General features: G+C 52.4%; 1 protein-coding gene across 4 annotated transcripts in view; it reads right to left on the reverse strand.

Moving 5' to 3' along the window:
- The window catches only part of ACAP2 (ArfGAP with coiled-coil, ankyrin repeat and PH domains 2), a 127,862-nt gene that overhangs the window by 71,718 nt on the left and 34,127 nt on the right, over positions 1–22,017 (reverse strand). For 3 of the 4 annotated variants that reach the window (XM_075571110.1, XM_075571109.1, XM_075571111.1), the window contains 2 exons: positions 16,083–16,202; positions 2,111–2,164 (listed from right to left, as the gene is read on the reverse strand). The exons of the other annotated variant lie outside the window; for it this stretch is intronic. In XM_075571110.1, coding sequence (XP_075427225.1) covers positions 2,111–2,164; positions 16,083–16,202 — 174 coding nt within the window. The remainder of the gene's footprint in view (positions 1–2,110; positions 2,165–16,082; positions 16,203–22,017) is intronic. 4 annotated transcript variants of the gene reach the window in all.

Below are 22,017 nucleotides of genomic sequence, written 5' to 3' on the forward strand. Positions count from 1 at the left end.
TTTTCACTTTTGCCAGAAATCAAAGCTTTAATGGAGTCAAGAAACAAAGAGACCACCCAATTATCAAGCATTGCGTGGTAGCCTGATTTGGCATTTCTAACAGATATAACAGAGAAATTGAAAACCCTGAGCTGGGAATTGCAAGGGAAAAAGAAGACAATTGCCAACATGATTAGTGCAGTAAAAACTTTCAAGTCAAAACTTAACCTTTTGGTACGGCAAGAGCAGAAAAGGAAAATGCAGCATTGTCCTGTGCGATAAATAAAAGCAGATGCCGGACTCCTGGACAATGACATACACTGTAATCTCCGACAGATTTAGTGATTTTGAGCAGCTGGAATGGTGTTTACTTCAAACCCCATCATGGAAGTAGATGTAAGGAACATTTCTAAACAAATGTGTGTGCTGCATAGCCACTATGGAAATGGAGATTGTCAGCCTTCAAAATGACCGTCCGTGGAAAACAAGGCTATCTGCCACTAATTTCTAGACTCTTGTGGATACAAACAAGTACATAACATCCGCACAGCAGCAGTGAAAGTGGCATCCCTGTTTGGTGGTTCCACCTATCTTTGGTAACCAGCCTTTTCCAACATGAACTCCATCAAATCCAAATTTCTAACACATCTGACGGACTCCATCAGAGTTGCGCTCTCAAGATAAAAAAACAGATTACAGAGCACTGGTGGACAACAAGCAGTGTCAAGTTTTACATTATAAACCCCTACGCAAATCAGATATTTAGTTCTCCAAGTTCTCTCAAGATTCTAAAGATTCTCAAAGTTTTCTCCAGATTCTTGGATTATAAATTTCAAGTCTCCAGCAAGAAAAAGGCTGCTTCAGCTAAAGCTGCCTGGAATATTTTCTGTTCTGTTTTTTGCAACTGTTATCAAGGGAAAATCCTCATTAGGATTCCCTGCACCTAGTAGAGTCTAGCGTTTTACCCCAGTCCCAAGTAAGTGTGTTTTTTGCCTGTATTTTGTGTAACATTGTTTGTTTGCCTTTGCTGTGAATAAATTTACAATTTATTTCATTATCTTGTTTTGCTCAATGCATGATCCGGATAAAAAGGTGTAAATTGCCTGGTCTCCCGTGACAGTGACGAGATCCTTTCATTTAACGTCTACGTGTCGTCTAATGGTCATTGCTTGCCCGTCTTTTCCAAAACAAGGTCCCATTATTAACAGTTATGTATTAAACATGCAAACCTTTTAATTTCTTTGGATCTGAGTGCTATTAAAAAGGAGCTCTTTTCTTGCATCTGTAAGTATTTGTTCCCACGGTTTACATTTCTACAGACTTGGTTGTAAAGTGCTTCAAACTGAATGTTCTCTGAAGAGACCATTTGACATTCCAAATAATGAGAACAGGTGCAAACGCAATACATACAAACTCATTATTTAAGGTACAAAAAATAATACAAAATATCTTTAAACGCTGGGTGGAATTTCTCCAAAATGGGATTAAAATGGTCAGTGAGATTTAGAATGAATAGTTAAGTTATAAACCAAGGTTTTCAATATGTGATAACAGAATCAAGACTACAAATTTGTGCAGAAACAGTTGTGTGCGGTAACAAGAGATATTCTAACAGAATGAGACGTAATGCACATTTTTACACATCAATAAGACTTTAAATCCAATACAAAAAAAAGTGTCTTAAACTATTGGGAAAGTTACATAGTTGATGAGGTTGAAAAAAAAACATGCGTCCATCAAGTTCAACCTATGCTAAATTTAGACAACAGATACTTTATCCTATATCTATACTTACAGTATCTTGATCCTGAGGAAGGCAAACAAAAAACCCCAGTGACACATTATCCAATGATATCTTATAAGGAGAAAATTAAATTCCTTCCTGACTCCAAGAATTGGCAATCAGATTACTCCCTGGATCAGCGTCCTTCCCATGTTTACTTATTTGGTATATCCCTGTGTACCTATCCTTTTTAAAAATTGAATATCGTAACATTCCATTTAATCGTCATCAGAACTTTATTGCTATAATATTTCTGTACTGCATTCTTCATTCAATTTGTATTGGGGACGTTACAGAGGAAACTTGCTGTGTGTATATATATATATCACCCACAAATAAACCACTTACTGTATGGTAATTGATCATCTCATGTAGACTGTTAGAGAACTTTGTCAAGCTGCTCTGTAGAAAGATCGAGATAAAATATTAGCTTCTGCAAAGCTCCATTGTTGTCTCAGATCTTAACAATGGCAAGCAAAACGTCAGGAGTCCCACTTATTGTAATGACCATGTGAGCAGCATAAAATGTCTTAGATACGGCAAGAACTACTTTCTCTATCCAAAGTGAAGCCTCGTGCTGGAGAACAAATAAATCAGAACAGATTGAGCCAGTAACTAGGATGTTGGGCATGAAAATATTACAGGAAAGCACTTCCCCACTGAGCCCTGGGTTACCAGCATGCGGTGTGTAACCGGGGCACAGCCGCACACCGCTCTGCCCACTGAGCCCTGGGTTACCTGCATGCGGTGTGTAACCGGGGCACAGCCGCACACCGCTCTGCCCACTGAGCCCTGGGTTACATACATGCGGTGTGTAACCGGGGCACAGCCGCACACCGCTCTGCCCACTGAGCCCTGGGTTACCTGCATGCGGTGTGTAACCGGGGCACAGCCGCACACCGCTCTGCCCACTGAGCCCTGGGTTACATACATGCGGTGTGTAACCGGGGCACAGCCGCACACCGCTCTCCCCACTGAGCCCTGGGATACCTGTATGCGGTGTGTAACCGGGGCACAGCCGCACACCGCTCTCCCCACTGAGCCCTGGGTTACCTGCATGCGGTGTGTAACCGGGGCACAGCCGCACACCGCTCTGCCCACTGAGCCCTGGGTTACCTGCATGCGGTGTGTAACCGGGGCACAGCCGCACACCGCTCTCCCCACTGAGCCCTGGGATACCTGCATGCGGTGTGTAACCGGGGCACAGCCGCACACCGCTCTTCCCACTGAGCCCTGGTTTACCTGCATGCGGAGTGTAACCGGGGCACAGCCGCACACCGCTCTGCCCACTGAGCCCTGGGTTACCTGTATGCGGTGTGTAACCGGGGCACAGCCGCACACCGCTCTGCCCACTGAGCCCTGGGTTACCTGCATGCGGTGTGTAACCGGGGCACATCCGCACACCGCTCTGCCCACTGAGCCCTGGGTTACCTGCATGCGGTGTGTAACCGGGGCACATCCGCACACCGCTCTGCCCACTGAGCCCTGGGTTACCTGTATGCGGTGTGTAACCGGGGCACAGCCGCACACCGCTCTCCCCACTGAGCCATGGGTTACATACATGCGGTGTGTAACCGGGGCACAGCCGCACACCGCTCTGCCCACTGAGCCCTGGGTTACATACATGCGGTGTGTAACCGGGGCACAGCCGCACACCGCTCTGCCCACTGAGCCCTGGGTTACCTGCATGCGGTGTGTAACCGGGGCACAGCCGCACACCGCTCTGCCCACTGAGCCCTGGGTTACCTGCATGCGGTGTGTAACCGGGGCACATCCGCACACCGCTCTGCCCACTGAGCCCTGGGTTACCTGCATGCGGAGTGTAACCGGGGCACAGCCGCACACCGCTCTGCCCACTGAGCCCTGGGTTACATACATGCGGTGTGTAACCGGGGCACAGCCGCACACCGCTCTGCCCACTGAGCCCTGGGTTACATACATGCGGTGTGTAACCGGGGCACATCCGCACACCGCTCTGCCCACTGAGCCCTGGGTTACCTGCATGCGGTGTGTAACCGGGGCACAGCCGCACACCGCTCTGCCCACTGAGCCCTGGGATACCTGCATGCGGTGTGTAACCGGGGCACAGCCGCACACCGCTCTCCCCACTGAGCCCTGGGTTACATACATGCGGTGTGTAACCGGGGCACAGCCGCACACCGCTCTGCCCACTGAGCCCTGGGTTACATACATGCGGTGTGTAACCGGGGCACATCCGCACACCGCTCTGCCCACTGAGCCCTGGGTTACATGTGAAAAGAAAATAAGGTGCGCAACTACTGGTAAAATAACGTGATAAAATGTGATTAGATAAAATAACGTGACCTTAATTTGAGCGTCTGCAGCTGCGATGGAGGGGGGGCTCAGGGACCCCCTAAGCTAACAGATAAAAACAGAAAAGACACAGCGCACAACGCTCATAGTGCATTAAATGATATATTAGCATATACAATAAGGTAAGGTGAGTAATGTGCGTACATCAAAATAATTGAACAAATGCAGTTAGGGATAATGTTACCCAACGCCTCAGGAAACCGGAACAAGTGTCCTCACAGGGGTTTTGGCGCTGGTACCTCGGATGCAGGATCCCAGTAGTTGAAAGGTAAGTAAAGAGTCTCTACACAGTTCTTTTACCCACAGGGCACGAGTCCAACGTCTGCTGCTGCCGCATGCAGTTGTTTGCCAGTCCACAGCTCCACGCCGGCTGGATTCTCTCACTCCCCTCCGTGCACAGCACTTCCGGGTCAATGACGTCACCGCGGGGGAGATGGCTGGTATTAGCGCCGTGTAGACTCGATCAGCTCGCGTAATGGGGTGATGGTTAGAGGTAGAGGTTAGGATTGCAGTTCTTGACCAGTCATCCAACGCGTTTCGAAACCCGTAGGTTTCTTCTTCAGGGAATAAAATAAAGTGGTTCCGGATGGATTCTAAATACTACACAAACGTGCCTCATTGGCTGAGCTATCTACACTAACAGCCAATGGGGAAGTAGTGGAGGCGGGTCAAAAGGTCCCGGTTTCGCGCGTCACTGATTGTCAATAGCAACAAAACATAAACATACAAAAAACTTTATTAACAACGACAAATCAAAACAAGCGCGATTGATGGTAGCTAAAATACAAAGAAACAGTGTTAAAACATGATAAAAAACATAGTGCACTTGTGCATCAGTGGCCAGGCAAACTAGGATGGCTATCCTAATATATAATATAAACCACAGATGAAGAAGAAAAACGAAAAGTATACAAAGCCGATTTGTAACTAAAGAGCAGCAAGGTGCAGCAAGGTGATTCAGAGCAACCATAATTCATAATAAAAAAAGCTTCTCATGATAGGTGACTAAAAAGACAAAGAGATAAAAATTAAAACTTCTAGACTAATAAAATTATTAAAATTATGAGGTATTATGTAGGAACTTAATACAGGGACCAAATGTCTATATCTTCATTTAAACCCCCCGGATACAAGGTATTTAGTTTATGTATCCAGAAGGTTTCCTGTCTTGAAAGTTCTTTTACTCTGTCTCCCCCTCTCCTATTTTGGGGTATAAACTTAATACCTTTGAATAATAGAGAGGAGGGATCACAGTTGTGGGATTGTGCATAGTGCTTTGAAATGCTGTGCTTCATGAACCCTATTTTGATGTTGCGCAGGTGTTCTTGGATGCGCACTTTCAAAGGGCGCTTAGTGCGTCCCACATAGAGAAGGCCACACGGACACTCTAATAAGTAAACCACATGGTCAGTTTTGCAGTATATAAAATCATTAATATTATGTACTTCTCCATTTGTACATTTAAAAGTTTTTCTATCAGGGTGCAAATGTTTGCAAACTGAGCACTTCCCACACTTGAAATTCCCAATTGGTTTAGTACTTAACCATTTGGTATCCACACTAGGATGTTCAGTTAGTTTTATATCACTTGGTGATAGTGTGTTTTTTAAATTTTTGGCTCTTCTGTAAATAAATTTTGGGAATTCCGAGAGGTGAGCACCCAGTAGCAAATCGTTTGATAAAATAGACCAATGTTTTCTTATGATTTTCTCAATTTGCCCCGTCATTGAATTAAAGTTAGTGATAAAAGGGACGTTACATTTACCCTCATCTTCCTGGGGGGTTTTACTTTTTTTATGTTTTGTTAATAGCATTGTTTTTCTATCAAGTTTTCTTATTTTGTTCAAATCTTTATTTAGTTTCTCTAGACGATAGCCCCTCTCTAAAAATCTTAATGTCAATTTCTTAGCTTGTTCCTCGAAGTCCACTTCCGTACTACAGTTCTTCTTCAACCTATAATATTGACCGCTGTATACTAACATCCCACATGAGGAGGGTCTAAATGCTGTTCAATCCTTCTTATTGAATGATGTTACTCTAAATCCCCTTAATAGCCAATTTGTTATCGACTCTATCAGATACATCTTGAAGCATAATTATTTCATGTTCCTTGATGAATTCTTTCTACAGGTTTGCGGAACTGCAATGGGCACGAGATTTGCCCCCAGTTTCGCAAACCTGTACATGGGAAGATGGGAAGAGGAATACATTTATAACAACAACCCTTTCAAGGCAAACATCATTGTATGGCGTCGGTTCATAGATGACATCCTGTGCATATGGGACGGCGACCATTGTTCAACCAACCAATTCCTACAGTATTTAAATAACAATGATAAAAATCTCACTTTTACACATGTAGAGCATGAGACAGAAGTCCACTTCCTAGACCTTAACCTTATAACCTCAGCTGAGGGGACTGTGGTAACAAAAACCTTTTTCAAGGAGGTTGATTGCAACAACCTCCTTGTTGCCACAAGTAACCACAAAAAAACATGGATATCGAACATCCCCAGCGGTCAATATTATAGGTTGAAGAAGAACTGTAGTACGGAAGTGGACTTCGAGGAACAAGCTAAGAAATTGACATTAAGATTTTTAGAGAGGGGCTATCGTCTAGAGAAACTAAATAAAGATTTGAACAAAATAAGAAAACTTGATAGAAAAACAATGCTATTAACAAAACATAAAAAAAGTAAAACCCCCCAGGAAGATGAGGGTAAATGTAACGTCCCTTTTATCACTAACTTTAATTCAATGACGGGGCAAATTGAGAAAATCATAAGAAAACATTGGTCTATTTTATCAAACGATTTGCTACTGGGTGCTCACCTCTCGGAATTCCCAAAATTTATTTACAGAAGAGCCAAAAATTTAAAAAACACACTATCACCAAGTGATATAAAACTAACTGAACATCCTAGTGTGGATACCAAATGGTTAAGTACTAAACCAATTGGGAATTTCAAGTGTGGGAAGTGCTCAGTTTGCAAACATTTGCACCCTGATAGAAAAACTTTTAAATGTACAAATGGAGAAGTACATAATATTAATGATTTTATATACTGCAAAACTGACCATGTGGTTTACTTATTAGAGTGTCCGTGTGGCCTTCTCTATGTGGGACGCACTAAGCGCCCTTTGAAAGTGCGCATCCAAGAACACCTGCGCAACATCAAAATAGGGTTCATGAAGCACAGCATTTCAAAGCACTATGCACAATCCCACAACTGTGATCCCTCCTCTCTATTATTCAAAGGTATTAAGTTTATACCCCAAAATAGGAGAGGGGGAGACAGAGTAAAAGAACTTTCAAGACAGGAAACCTTCTGGATACATAAACTAAATACCTTGTATCCGGGGGGTTTAAATGAAGATATAGACATTTGGTCCCTGTATTAAGTTCCTACATACTACCTCATAATTTTAATAATTTTATTAGTCTAGAAGTTTTAATTTTTATCTCTTTGTCTTTTTAGTCACCTATCATGAGAAGCTTTTTTTATTATGAATTATGGTTGCTCTGAATCACCTTGCTGCACCTTGCTGCTCTTTAGTTACAAATCGGCTTTGTATACTTTTCGTTTTTCTTCTTCATCTGTGGTTTATATTATATATTAGGATAGCCATCCTAGTTTGCCTGGCCACTGATGCACAAGTGCACTATGTTTTTTATCATGTTTTAACACTGTTTCTTTGTATTTTAGCTACCATCAATCGCGCTTGTTTTGATTTGTCGTTGTTAATAAAGTTTTTTGTATGTTTATGTTTTGTTGCTATTGACAATCAGTGACGCGCGAAACCGGGACCTTTTGACCCGCCTCCACTACTTCCCCATTGGCTGTTAGTGTAGATAGCTCAGCCAATGAGGCACGTTTGTGTAGTATTTAGAATCCATCCGGAACCACTTTATTTTATTCCCTGAAGAAGAAACCTACGGGTTTCGAAACGCGTTGGATGACTGGTCAAGAACTGCAATCCTAACCTCTACCTCTAACCATCACCCCATTACGCGAGCTGATCGAGTCTACACGGCGCTAATACCAGCCATCTCCCCCGCGGTGACGTCATTGACCCGGAAGTGCTGTGCACGGAGGGGAGTGAGAGAATCCAGCCGGCGTGGAGCTGTGGACTGGCAAACAACTGCATGCGGCAGCAGCAGACGTTGGACTCGTGCCCTGTGGGTAAAAGAACTGTGTAGAGACTCTTCACTTACCTTTCAACTACTGGGATCCTGCATCCGAGGTACCAGCGCCAAAACCCCTGTGAGGACACTTGTTCCGGTTTCCTGAGGCGTTGGGTAACATTATCCCTAACTGCATTTGTTCAATTATTTTGATGTACGCACATTACTCACCTTACCTTATTGTATATGCTAATATATCATTTAATGCACTATGAGCGTTGTGCCCTGGGTTACATACATGCGGTGTGTAACCGGGGCACATCCGCACACCGCTCTGCCCACTGAGCCCTGGGTTACATACATGCGGTGTGTAACCGGGGCACAGCCGCACACCGCTCTGCCCACTGAGCCCTGGGTTACCTGCATGCGGTGTGTTACCGGGGCACATCCGCACACCGCTCTGCCCACTGAGCCCTGGGTTACCTGCATGCGGTGTGTAACCGGGGCACAGCCGCACACCGCTCTGCCCACTGAGCCCTGGGTTACCTGCATGCGGTGTGTAACCGGGGCAAAGCCGCACACCGCTCTGCCCACTGAGCCCTGGGTTACATACATGCGGTGTGTAACCGGGGCACAGCCGCACACCGCTCTGCCCACTGAGCCCTGGGTTACCTGCATGCGGTGTGTAACCGGGGCACAGCCGCACACCGCTCTGCCCACTGAGCCCTGGGTTACCTGCATGCGGTGTGTAACCGGGGCACAGCCGCACACCGCTCTGCCCACTGAGCCCTGGGTTACATACATGCGGTGTGTAACCGGGGCATAGCCGCACACTGCTCTGCCCACTGAGCCCTGGGTTACATGCATGCGGTGTGTAACCGGGGCAAAGCCGCACACCGCTCTGCCCACTGAGCCCTGGGTTACATACATGCGGTGTGTAACCGGGGCACAGCCGCACACCGCTCTGCCCACTGAGCCCTGGGTTACCTGCATGCGGTGTGTAACCGGGGCACAGCCGCACACCGCTCTGCCCACTGAGCCCTGGGTTACCTGTATGCGGTGTGTAACCGGGGCACAGCCGCACACCGCTCTGCCCACTGAGCCCTGGGTTACATACATGCGGTGTGTAACCGGGGCACAGCCGCACACCGCTCTGCCCACTGAGCCCTGGGATACCTGTATGCGGTGTGTAACCGGGGCACAGCCGCACACCGCTCTCCCCACTGAGCCCTGGGTTACCTGCATGCGGTGTGTAACCGGGGCACAGCCGCACACCGCTCTGCCCACTGAGCCCTGGGTTACCTGCATGCGGTGTGTAACCGGGGCACATCCGCACACCGCTCTCCCCACTGAGCCCTGGGATACCTGTATGCGGTGTGTAACCGGGGCACAGCCGCACACCGCTCTGCCCACTGTGCCCTGGGTTACCTGCATGCGGTGTGTAACCGGGGCACAGCCGCACACCGCTCTGCCCACTGAGCCCTGGGTTACCTGCATGCGGTGTGTAACCGGGGCACAGCCGCACACCGCTCTGCCCACTGAGCCCTGGGTTACCTGCATGCGGTGTGTAACCGGGGCACATCTGCACACCGCTCTGCCCACTGAGCCCTGGGTTACATACATGCGGTGTGTAACCGGGGCACAGCCGCACACCGCTCTGCCCACTGAGCCCTGAGTTACCTGCATGCGGTGTGTAACCGGGGCACAGCCGCACACCGCTCTGCCCACTGAGCCCTGGGTTACATACATGCGGTGTGTAACCGGGGCACAGCCGCACACCGCTCTGCCCACTGAGCCCTGGGTTACCTGCATGCGGTGTGTAACCGGGGCACAGCCGCACACCGCTCTCCCCACTGAGCCCTGGGATACCTGTATGCGGTGTGTAACCGGGGCACAGCCGCACACCGCTCTGCCCACTGAGCCCTGGGTTACCTGCATGCGGTGTGTAACCGGGGCACAGCCGCACACCGCTCTGCCCACTGAGCCCTGGGTTACCTGCATGCGGTGTGTAACCGGGGCACAGCCGCACACCGCTCTGCCCACTGAGCCCTGGGTTACCTGCATGCGGTGTGTAACCGGGGCACATCCGCACACCGCTCTCCCCACTGAGCCCTGGGATACCTGTATGCGGTGTGTAACCGGGGCACAGCCGCACACCGCTCTGCCCACTGAGCCCTGGGTTACCTGCATGCGGTGTGTAACCGGGGCACAGCCGCACACCGCTCTGCCCACTGAGCCCTGGGTTACCTGCATGCGGTGTGTAACCGGGGCACATCTGCACACCGCTCTGCCCACTGAGCCCTGGGTTACATACATGCGGTGTGTAACCGGGGCACATCCGCACACCGCTCTGCCCACTGAGCCCTGGGTTACCTGCATGCGGTGTGTAACCGGGGCACATCCGCACACCGCTCTGCCCACTGAGCCCTGGGTTACATACATGCGGTGTGTAACCGGAGCACAGCCGCACACCGCTCTGCCCACTGTGCCCTGGGATACCTGTATGCGGTGTGTAACCGGGGCACAGCCGCACACCGCTCTGCCCACTGTGCCCTGGGTTACCTGCATGCGGTGTGTAACCGGGGCACAGCCGCACACCGCTCTGCCCACTGAGCCCTGGGATACCTGCATGCGGTGTGTAACCGGGGCACATCCGCACACCGCTCTGCCCACTGAGCCCTGGGTTACCTGCATGCGGTGTGTAACCGGGGCACATCCGCACACCGCTCTGCCCACTGAGCCCTGGGTTACCTGCATGCGGTGTGTAACCGGGGCACAGCCGCACACCGCTCTGCCCACTGAGCCCTGGGTTACCTGCATGCGGTGTGTAACCGGGGCACAGCCGCACACCGCTCTGCCCACTGAGCCCTGGGTTACATGCATGCGGTGTGTAACCGGGGCACAGCCGCACACCGCTCTGCCCACTGAGCCCTGGGTTACATACATGCGGTGTGTAACCGGGGCACAGCCGCACACCGCTCTGCCCACTGAGCCCTGGGTTACATACATGCGGTGTGTAACCGGGGCACATACGCACACCGCTCTGCCCACTGAGCCCTGGGTTACCTGCATGCGGTGTGTAACCGGGGCACAGCCGCACACCGCTCTGCCCACTGAGCCCTGGGTTACCTGCATGCGGTGTGTAACCGGGGCACAGCCGCACACCGCTCTGCCCACTGAGCCCTGGGTTACCTGCATGCGGTGTGTAACCGGGGCACATCCGCACACCGCTCTGCCCACTGAGCCCTGGGTTACCTGTATGCGGTGTGTAACCGGGGCACAGCCGCACACCGCTCTGCCCACTGAGCCCTGGGTTACCTGCATGCGGTGTGTAACCGGGGCACAGCCGCACACCGCTCTGCCCACTGAGCCCTGGGTTACCTGCATGCGGTGTGTAACCGGGGCACAGCCGCACACCGCTCTGCCCACTGAGCCCTGGGTTACATACATGCGGTGTGTAACCGGGGCACAGCCGCACACCGCTCTGCCCACTGAGCCCTTGGTTACCTGCATGCGGTGTGTAACCGGGGCACAGCCGCACACCGCTCTGCCCACTGAGCCCTGGGTTACCTGCATGCGGTGTGTAAACGGGGCACAGCCGCACACCGCTCTGCCCACTGAGCCCTGGGTTACCTGCATGCGGAGTGTAACCGGGGCACAGCCGCACACCGCTCTGCCCACTGAGCCCTGGGTTACATACATGCGGTGTGTAACCGGGGCACAGCCGCACACCGCTCTGCCCACTGAGCCCTGGGTTACCTGCATGCGGTGTGTAACCGGGGCACAGCCGTACACCGCTCTGCCCACTGAGCCCTGGGTTACCTGTATGCGGTGTGTAACCGGGGCACAGCCGCACACCGCTCTGCCCACTGAGCCCTGGGTTACATACATGCGGTGTGTAACCGGGGCACAGCCGCACACCGCTCTGCCCACTGAGCCCTGGGATACCTGCATGCGGTGTGTAACCGGGGCACAGCCGCACACCGCTCTGCCCACTGAGCCCTGGGTTACATACATGCGGTGTGTAACCGGGGCACATCCGCACACCGCTCTGCCCACTGAGCCCTGGGTTACCTGCATGCGGTGTGTAACCGGGGCACATCCGCACACCGCTCTGCCCACTGAGCCCTGGGTTACCTGCATGCGGTGTGTAACCGGGGCACAGCCGCACACCGCTCTGCCCACTGAGCCCTGGGTTACATGCATGCGGTGTGTAACCGGGGCACAGCCGCACACCGCTCTGCCCACTGAGCCCTGGGTTACCTGCATGCGGTGTGTAACCGGGGCACAGCCGCACACCGCTCTGCCCACTGAGCCCTGGGTTACATACATGCGGTGTGTAACCGGGGCACAGCCGCACACCGCTCTGCCCACTGAGCCCTGCGTTACCTGCATGCGGTGTGTAACCGGGGCACATCCGCACACCGCTCTGCCCACTGAGCACTGGGTTACATACATGCGGTGTGTAACCGGGGCACAGCCGCACACCGCTCTGCCCACTGAGCCCTGGGTTACCTGCATGCGGTGTGTAACCGGGGCACAGCCGCACACCGCTCTGCCCACTGAGCCCTGGGATACCTGCATGCGGTGTGTAACCGGGGCACAGCCGCACACCGCTCTGCCCACTTTGCCCTGGGTTACATACATGCGGTGTGTAACCGGGGCACAGCCGCACACCGCTCTGCCCACTGAGCCCTGGGTTACCTGCATGCGGTGTGTAACCGGGGCACAGCCGCACACCGCTCTGCCCACTGAGCCCTGGGATACCTGTATGCGGTGTGTAACCGGGGCACAGCCGCACACCGCTCTCCCCACTGAGCCCTGGGTTACATGCATGCGGTGTGTAACCGGGGCACATCCGCACACCGCTCTGCCCACTGAGCCCTGGGATACCTGTATGCGGTGTGTAACCGGGGCACAGCCGCACACCGCTCTGCCCACTGAGCCCTGGGATACCTGCATGCGGTGTGTAACCGGGGCACATCCGCACACCGCTCTGCCCACTGAGCCCTGGGATACCTGCATGCGGTGTGTAACCGGGGCACAGCCGCACACCGCTCTGCCCACTGAGCCCTGGGTTACCTGCATGCGGTGTGTAACCGGGGCACAGCCGCACACCGCTCTGCCCACTGAGCCCTGGGTTACCTGCATGCGGTGTGTAACCGGGGCACAGCCGCACACCGCTCTGCCCACTGAGCCCTGGGTTACCTGCATGCGGTGTGTAACCGGAGCACAGCCGCACACCGCTCTGCCCACTGAGCCCTGGGTTACCTGTATGCGGTGTGTAACCGGGGCACAGCCGCACACCGCTCTGCCCACTGAGCCATGGGTTACCTGCATGCGGTGTGTAACCGGGGCACAGCCGCACACCGCTCTGCCCACTGAGCCCTGGGTTACATACATGCGGTGTGTAACCGGGGCACAGCCGCACACCGCTCTGCCCACTGAGCCCTGGGTTACCTGCATGCGGTGTGTAACCGGGGCACAGCCGCACACCGCTCTGCCCACTGAGCCCTGGGTTACCTGCATGCGGTGTGTAACCGGGGCACATCCGCAAACCGCTCTGCCCACTGAGCCCTGGGTTACATACATGCGGTGTGTAACCGGGGCACAGCCGCACACCGCTCTGCCCACTGAGCCCTGGGTTACCTGCATGCGGTGTGTAACCGGGGCACAGCCGCACACCGCTCTGCCCACTGAGCCCTGGGTTACCTGTATGCGGTGTGTAACCGGGGCACAGCCGCACACCGCTCTGCCCACTGAGCCCTGGGTTACCTGCATGCGGTGTGTAACCGGGGCACAGCCGCACACCGCTCTGCCCACTGAGCCCTGGGTTACCTGCATGCGGTGTGTAACCGGGGCACAGCCGCACACCGCTCTGCCCACTGAGCCCTGGGTTACCTGCATGCGGTGTGTAAACGGGGCACAGCCGCACACCGCTCTGCCCACTGAGCCCTGGGTTACCTGCATGCGGTGTGTAACCGGGGCACATCCGCACACCGCTCTGCCCACTGAGCCCTGGGTTACATACATGCGGTGTGTAACCGGGGCACAGCCGCACACCGCTCTGCCCACTGAGCCCTGGGTTACCTGCATGCGGTGTGTAAACGGGGCACAGCCGCACACCGCTCTGCCCACTGAGCCCTGGGATACCTGCATGCAGAGTGTAACCGGGGCACAGCCGCACACCGCTCTGCCCACTGAGCCCTGGGTTACCTGCATGCGGTGTGTAAACGGGGCACAGCCGCACACCGCTCTGCCCACTGAGCCCTGGGTTACATACATGCGGTGTGTAACCGGGGCACAGCCGCACACCGCTCTGCCCACTGAGCCCTGGGTTACCTGCATGCGGTGTGTAACCGGGGCACAGCCGCACACCGCTCTGCCCACTGAGCCCTGGGTTACATACATGCGGTGTGTAACCGGGGCACAGCCGCACACCGCTCTGCCCACTGAGCCCTGGGTTACCTGCATGCGGTGTGTAACCGGGGCACAGACGCACACCGCTCTGCCCACTGAGCCCTGGGTTACCTGCATGCGGTGTGTAACCGGGGCACAGCCGCACACCGCTCTGCCCACTGAGCCCTGGGTTACATACATGCGGTGTGTAACCGGGGCACAGCCGCACACCGCTCTGCCCACTGAGCCCTGGTTTACCTGCATGCGGTGTGTAACCGGGGCACAGCCGCACACCGCTCTGCCCACTGAGCCCTGGGTTACATACATGCGGTGTGTAACCGGGGCACAGCCGCACACCGCTCTGCCCACTGAGCCCTGGGTTACCTGCATGCGGTGTGTAACCGGGGCACAGCCGCACACCGCTCTGCCCACTGAGCCCTGGGTTACCTGCATGCGGTGTGTAAACGGGGCACAGCCGCACACCGCTCTGCCCACTGAGCCCTGGGTTACATACATGCGGTGTGTAACCGGGGCACAGCCGCACACCGCTCTGCCCACTGAGCCCTGGGTTACATACATGCGGTGTGTAACCGGGGCACAGCCACACACCGCTCTGCCCACTGAGCCCTGGGATACCTGTATGCGGTGTGTAACCGGGGCACAGCCGCACACCGCTCTGCCCACTGAGCCCTGGGTTACATACATGCGGTGTGTAACCGGGGCACAGCCGCACACCGCTCTGCCCACTGAGCCCTGGGTTACCTGTATGCGGTGTGTAACCGGGGCACAGCCGCACACCGCTCTGCCCACTGAGCCCTGGGTTACATACATGCGGTGTGTAACCGGGGCACAGCCGCACACCGCTCTGCCCACTGAGCCCTGGGTTACCTGCATGCGGTGTGTAACCGGGGCACAGCCGCACACCGCTCTGCCCACTGAGCCCTGGGATACCTGCATGCGGTGTGTAACCGGGGCACAGCCGCACACCGCTCTGCCCACTGAGCCCTGGGTTACATACATGCGGTGTGTAACCGGGGCACATACGCACACCGCTCTGCCCACTGAGCCCTGGGTTACCTGCATGCGGTGTGTAACCGGGGCACAGCCGCACACCGCTCTGCCCACTGAGCCCTGGGTTACATACATGCGGTGTGTAACCGGGGCACATCCGCACACCGCTCTGCCCACTGAGCCCTGGGTTACATACATGCGGTGCGTAACCGGGGCACAGCCGCACACCGCTCTGCCCACTGAGCCCTGGGTTACCTGCATGCGGTGTGTAACCGGGGCATAGCTGCACACCGCTCTGCCCACTGAGCCCTGGGTTACATACATGCGGTGTGTAACCGGGGCACAGCCGCACACCGCTCTGCCCACTGAGCCCTGGGATACCTGTATGCGGTGTGTAACCTGGGCATAGCTGCACACCGCTTTCTCTTGTTTTGCACAAACATTGCTTACCTCAATCACAATGTCCTTGCTAGAATACTGGGCCAGGTCCCGGATTCCATTCATAAATTGCTTGTTGGCCGCACAAAAAGCTTTTCCAGCATCAATCATCCCAATGCAGAGCTTCACCAGCTGCAGAGAAACAGAGCAATGTTTGCACAATACTCTTGTGCTCAATAAATCTCAAGTTAGGACTTGCGAACAGGTGTCTGCCCTGTCGTGGCTCGCAAGCTTAAAACGCTTTGGCCAAAGGGTTAAACAAAATTACCCTTTTTCAAGAGAATATATAAGTATTTTACTGTGTATTTTTGTCATATTGGACGTAGCATTGGGCTTCTCTGTCGCTTGTTGTATACATATGCCACGCTCAATAGCTCTCCTTTTTGACACATATACATATATATTTTGTGGGGGCTCAGGGGTTCCCAAAAAGAGCTTGCTGGGGTTTTGTGTGTTTTGTTCATTTATTTTCAGCTGTCTCAGCTGCTGGAGGTTAGTGGCTCCTCCTTCCCAGGTTAAGCCCCTCCCCACTTCTCAAATAGGTCCTTTCATTCTACTGGATATAGATCCAATGGTGGTCTTTCTCCCTCCTAATAGAGGTAAATGAGAATTTTAATCCTAATAGAGATATATTAGTATTTTATCTGGTAGTGTTAGGACTTGCGAACAGGTGTCTGCCTTGTCGTGGCTCATAAGCTTACAACGCTTTGGCCAAAGGGTTAAACCAAAAGTCCCTTTTTCAAGAGAATATATAAGTATTTTACTGTGTATTTTTGTCTTATTGGATGTAGCATTGGGCTTTTCTGTCGCTTGCTGTACCCAATAAATCTAAGTCAAGTCTTGCTCCTTTTCCAACTAATACACTGGTGACAACGATGCTCTCATTAAACCACTCCGAGCTCAACCCAATAAAAACAACACGACTGTGGTCTGTCTGATTAAAATGTCCAAGCAGCATTTCATTCAAAATCCTGTTTTTTTAATAAACCAGTTGTGTAGTTTTAGATCATACTTACTACTTCCTCCTCCCCCCACTCTATGCAGTTTTTAAGGATTAATGTGTTAAGCTTATTTGCGTTGCTATAGCAACTATTTAGGAAGTCACACTACTTCCTACGAGCTTGCATGTACTGACTGATGTGTGTGTTTGATTTCATGTGCTGGTTGGTTAAAGTGTGTGCAGTTAGAACCAGAAGCAGTTTGAACAAGGAAGCGGATAAACAAGGTATAGTTATTGAAGTACAGTTTACTGTTAGTACTTCTAAACTTTATAGTTGCTAGAATAAGCAGGATTGAAAATGCCACTCAATGCACATCTTGCCACATGTATGTGCACTTGGAGCAGCTGTTCCAAGGAGCATACGGCCTGGGGCCCGGTGCGCCCGGCGGCGCGGGCGGCCACACGCGAGTTCCCCACCAGCAGGGGAATCCTGCGGAGCCAGAGCCGGTCCCGGTCCCCCCTGGCTGCACAGCTCACTACACGCTGTGACGCGTCAGCCGCTACGGGATACAAGAGAATGGTGATCCCTAGCGTTGACGCGTCACGTGGTGTGGCTGGGAGCCAATGAGGAGGGGAGGCTTCGGGAGGAGGAGAGGCTTCGGGGAGCGGGGAGGAGTGTGGGGGGAAAGCAGCGTGAGTGCCTGTCTATGTGTGTGTATGTGTGTGTCTGAGTGCCTATCTGTGTTTGTGTATGTGTGTGCCTGAGTGCGTGAGTGCCTGCCTCTGTGTGTGTGAGTATGAGTGCCTGCCTGCGTGCGTGCATGTGTGTGTGTGAGAGAGTGCCTGCGTGTGTGTGTTTGAGTGCGTGAGTGCCTGCCTCTGTCTGTGTGTGTGTGTGTCTGAGTGTGTGTATGATTGCCAGCCCGAGCCCATGGAGGGAGGGAGGGGGGGAGAGTAGAGGGTCCCTCCGCTCAAGCGACGCCCCCCCTCCCGCTCCCGCTCCCTACAGACCGCATATCGCGGTCTGTGTCTGTCAGCGCCCCGCCTGTCTGCAGTGCGGGAGCGCTGACGGAGGGAGCGGGGCCTTAGCCTACCGCTGTGAGAAGTGTGAGCGTGTGGTCTCTTTAGAATCAGAGATTGCTGATCTGAAGAGGCAACTTGCAATATTGAGGGACATTGGCAATCTTGAAAGGGAATTAGAGCTCACTGAGCAGGCCCTTGCTTCGACTAGTGGTGCAGATGGTGGCGCTGTTAGTGAGGAGCAGGAAGGTAGCTGGGTGACAGTTAGAAGGGAAGCAGGGGCAATAGGGAGAGGCAGGTCGTTTCTGATCTGACACATCCCAATAGATTTGCCATGTTGAATGAAGATATTGGGAATGTTGGGGCAGAAATGGCAAGGCTGGGGGAGACTAATTCCTCTAGCAGCCAGGGGAATAGTTCCTCCAGCACAGTGGGGACTCGGGATGCTCAGATACAAGAAAGATTGTGGTGGTAGGGGACTCCATTATTAGGAAGGTAGATAGGGCAATCTGTTGCCAGGACCGCATGAACCGAACAGTTTGTTGTCTCCCGGGTGCTCAGGTTCGGCACATTGCGGATCGGGTAGACAGATTGTTGGGGGGGGCTGGGATTGACCCAGCGGTCTTGGTACACGTTGGCCCCAATGACAAAGTTAGAGAAAGATGGAGGGTCCTAAAAAATGATTACAGGGATCTAGGCCAAAAGCTTAAGGCAAGGACCTCCAAGGTTGTATTTTCTGAAATACTACCAGTGCCATGCGCTACCGCAGGGAGACCGTCAGAGATCAGGGAGGTTAATGCATGGCTAAGAAAGTGGTGCAGGAAGGAGGGGTTTGGGTTTTTAGAGCACTGGGACTCCTTTTCTGAGAGGTGCCATCTATATTCTAGGGACGGATTGCACCTCAATGAAGAGGGATCTTCTGTGCTAGGGGGGAGAATGCTAAAAAGGTTTGAGGAGATTTTAAACTAGGATGGAGGGGGGAGGGGAATGAAACAGATAATGAACTAAATGGAATAGATGAGGATACAAGGGGTTATGGAGGTAGAATGGGGGCAAGTGCGAGTTTGACAAGCAGTGAGACACCGATCGTAAATACAGATAATACTAGAAAACTTATAAAGACTAAACAAAGTGGGCGCAGAAAGGAAGGAGCAGATAAGATAATAGTACAGGCTGAAAAAAAACTGAAATGCATGCTTGCTAATGCAAGAAGCCTGCCAGATAAAATGGGGGAGCTTGAATTAATAGCTGCAAGGGAGCAGTATGATATCATAGGCATTACTGAAACATAGTGGGATGAAACTCATGACTGGACAGTTAATTTAGAGGGTTATTCTCTTTTTTGGAAGGATCGAACAAATAGAAGGGGAGGTGGAGTATGTTTATATGTTAAACCGGATCTAAAACCTATTATAAGGGATGATGTCTATGAAGGGAATGATGAAAATGTAGAGACTTTGTGGATAGAAATTAGCAGTGGAGGTAAAAGTATAAAGAAAATGTTTGTGGGAATATGCTATAAACCACCAAATATCTGTGAGATTGAGGAAGCTAAAATACTTTTGCAAATGGAGAAGGCATCAAAACTGAGTCATGTTTGCATAATGGGGGATTTTAATTTTCCAGACATAGACTGGGGCAATGAGATTAGCGTTACAACAAAAGGGAACAGGTTTCTGGGGGTGCTTAAAGACAATTATATGACCCAAATTATTGAGGAACCAACCAGGAGAGGGGCAGTTCTGGATTTGGTCATATCAAACAATGTAGAAGTAATAACAAATATTCAAGTCCTGGAACATTTGGGTAATAGTGATCATAACATGGTCTCGTTTGAAATAAATGATCAAAAACCAGATTACTTGGGTTCAACAAAGACCTTCAACTTTGGAAAGGCAGATTTTAATAAACTGAGGTCTAATCTACAAGTAATACAATGGGATGATGTTTTTGCAGGGAAAATGTAGAAGATAAATGGCCAGTCTTTAAAACATTGTTAGAAAAGCACACTTATCAGTGTATACCCTTGGTTAATAAGTACTAGCTGAGAGCCCCGGCGTTGCCCGGGATGTTTGTGGTGTGGGTGTGGCATTTGGGTGGGGAGTGGTCCACGCGGCCCATGTGCGGTGGTAGTGCTGCTGTGGCTGTACTGATGGTGATTGTATTGGTGTGCTGATTTGGGAGGGTTTGGTGCTGATGTGGGGGTGCGGATGTGGGTGTGCCGATGGGGGAGGTGCAAAGGTGGCGATGTGTGGGTGCTGATGGTGTTGATGGGGTCTGGGAATGGTGGGGAGCCGAGAATGCCAGTGTGCTGGGGGGGCATGGGATACCGGTGTGCTGATGTGGTGGTGCTGGGGTGTGTGTGTGTATACATGTTTGTGTGTATACATTGTATGTGTGTGTGTGTATACATGTGTGTGTGTATGTGTACGTGTGTGTGTATGTGTATACACGTGTGTGTGTATACACGTATGTGTGTGTATACACATGTGTGTATACACGTGTGTGTGTATACACGTGTGTGTGTATACACGTGTGTGTGTATACACGTGTGTGTGTGTATACACGTGTGTGTGTATACACATTTGTGTATACACGTGTATACATGTTTGTGTGTGTGTATACATGTTTGTGTGTATACATTGTATGTGTGTGTGTGTGTGTATAAGTGTGTGTGTGTGTGTGTACATTTGTGTGTGTGTGTACACATGTTTGTGTGTGTATACACATGTGTGTGTGTGTGTGTATACATGTGTATGTGTGTATACATGTGTATGTGTGTATACATGTGTGTGTGTATACGTGTGTGTGTGTATACACATGTGTGTGTGTATACATGTGTGTGTGTATACATGTGTGTGTGTGTACACATGTGTGTGTGTACACATGTGTGTGTGTGTACACATGTGTGTGTGTGTATACACATGTGTGTGTGTGTATACACATGTGTGTGTGTGTATACACATGTGTGTGTGTGTATACACATGTGTGTGTGTATACACATGTGTGTGTGTGTATACACATGTGTGTGTGTGTATACACATGTGTGTGTATACACATGTGTGTGTGTATACACGTGTGTGTGTGTATACATGTGTGTGTGTGTATACATGTGTGTGTATACGTGTGTGTGTGTGTGTATACATTATGTGTATGTATACCTGTGTGTATACGTGTGTGAGTGAAGGGGGGGGAGGTGGTGGGGAGTTGGGAAGGGGGGTGGGGTTGGCTTTGGGGGGTGGAGGTGGTGAGGAGGTGGTGGGAGGTTGTAAGGGGGGAGTGAAGGGAAGGTGAAGGGGGGGTGAAGGTGGGGGTGGAGGGGAGGTGAAGGTGGGGGTGGAGGGGAGGTGAAGGGGGGGGGGGGTGGAGGGGAGGTGAAGGGGGGGGGTGGAGGGGAGGTGAAGGGGGGGTGGAGGGGAGGTGAAGGGGGGGGTGGAGGGAGGTGGAAGGGAAGTGGAGTGAGGGGAGGTGAGGGGTGGGTGAGGGGAGGTGAGGTGAAGGGGGGTGAGGGGAGGTGAAGGGGGGTGAGGGGAGGTGAAGGGCGCTCCCTCACCCGTCCGGCAGCTCCCTCACCCGTCCGGCCGCTCCCTCACCCGTCCGGCCGCTCCCACGTGGTCTGAGGCGGGAGGCAGCTTGTTGTGGCCGCTCCCCCGCTGTGTCCCGGGCGCTCGCTCCCCCGCTGACTGTAGCGGCGCCAGGGGGTGGAGGGGAGGTGAAGGGGGGTGAAGGGGAGGTGAAGGCCGCTCACTCACCCGTCCGGAAGGTCCCACGTGGTCTGAGGCGGGAGGCAGCTTGTTGTGGCCGCTCCCCCGCTGTGTCCCGGGCGCTCGCTCGCTCCGCTGACTGTAGCGGCGCCGGGGGGGGGGGGGGGGGGGGGTGGAGGGGAGGTGATTTGAAGGGGGGTGAGGGGTGGGTGAAAGCCGCTCACTCACCCGTCCGGCAGCTCCCTCACCCGTCCGGCCGCTCCCACGTGGAACTGAGGCGGGA

Source organism: Ascaphus truei, chromosome 14, assembly GCF_040206685.1.
Source record: "Ascaphus truei isolate aAscTru1 chromosome 14, aAscTru1.hap1, whole genome shotgun sequence".
Lineage (NCBI taxonomy): Eukaryota > Metazoa > Chordata > Amphibia > Anura > Ascaphidae > Ascaphus > Ascaphus truei.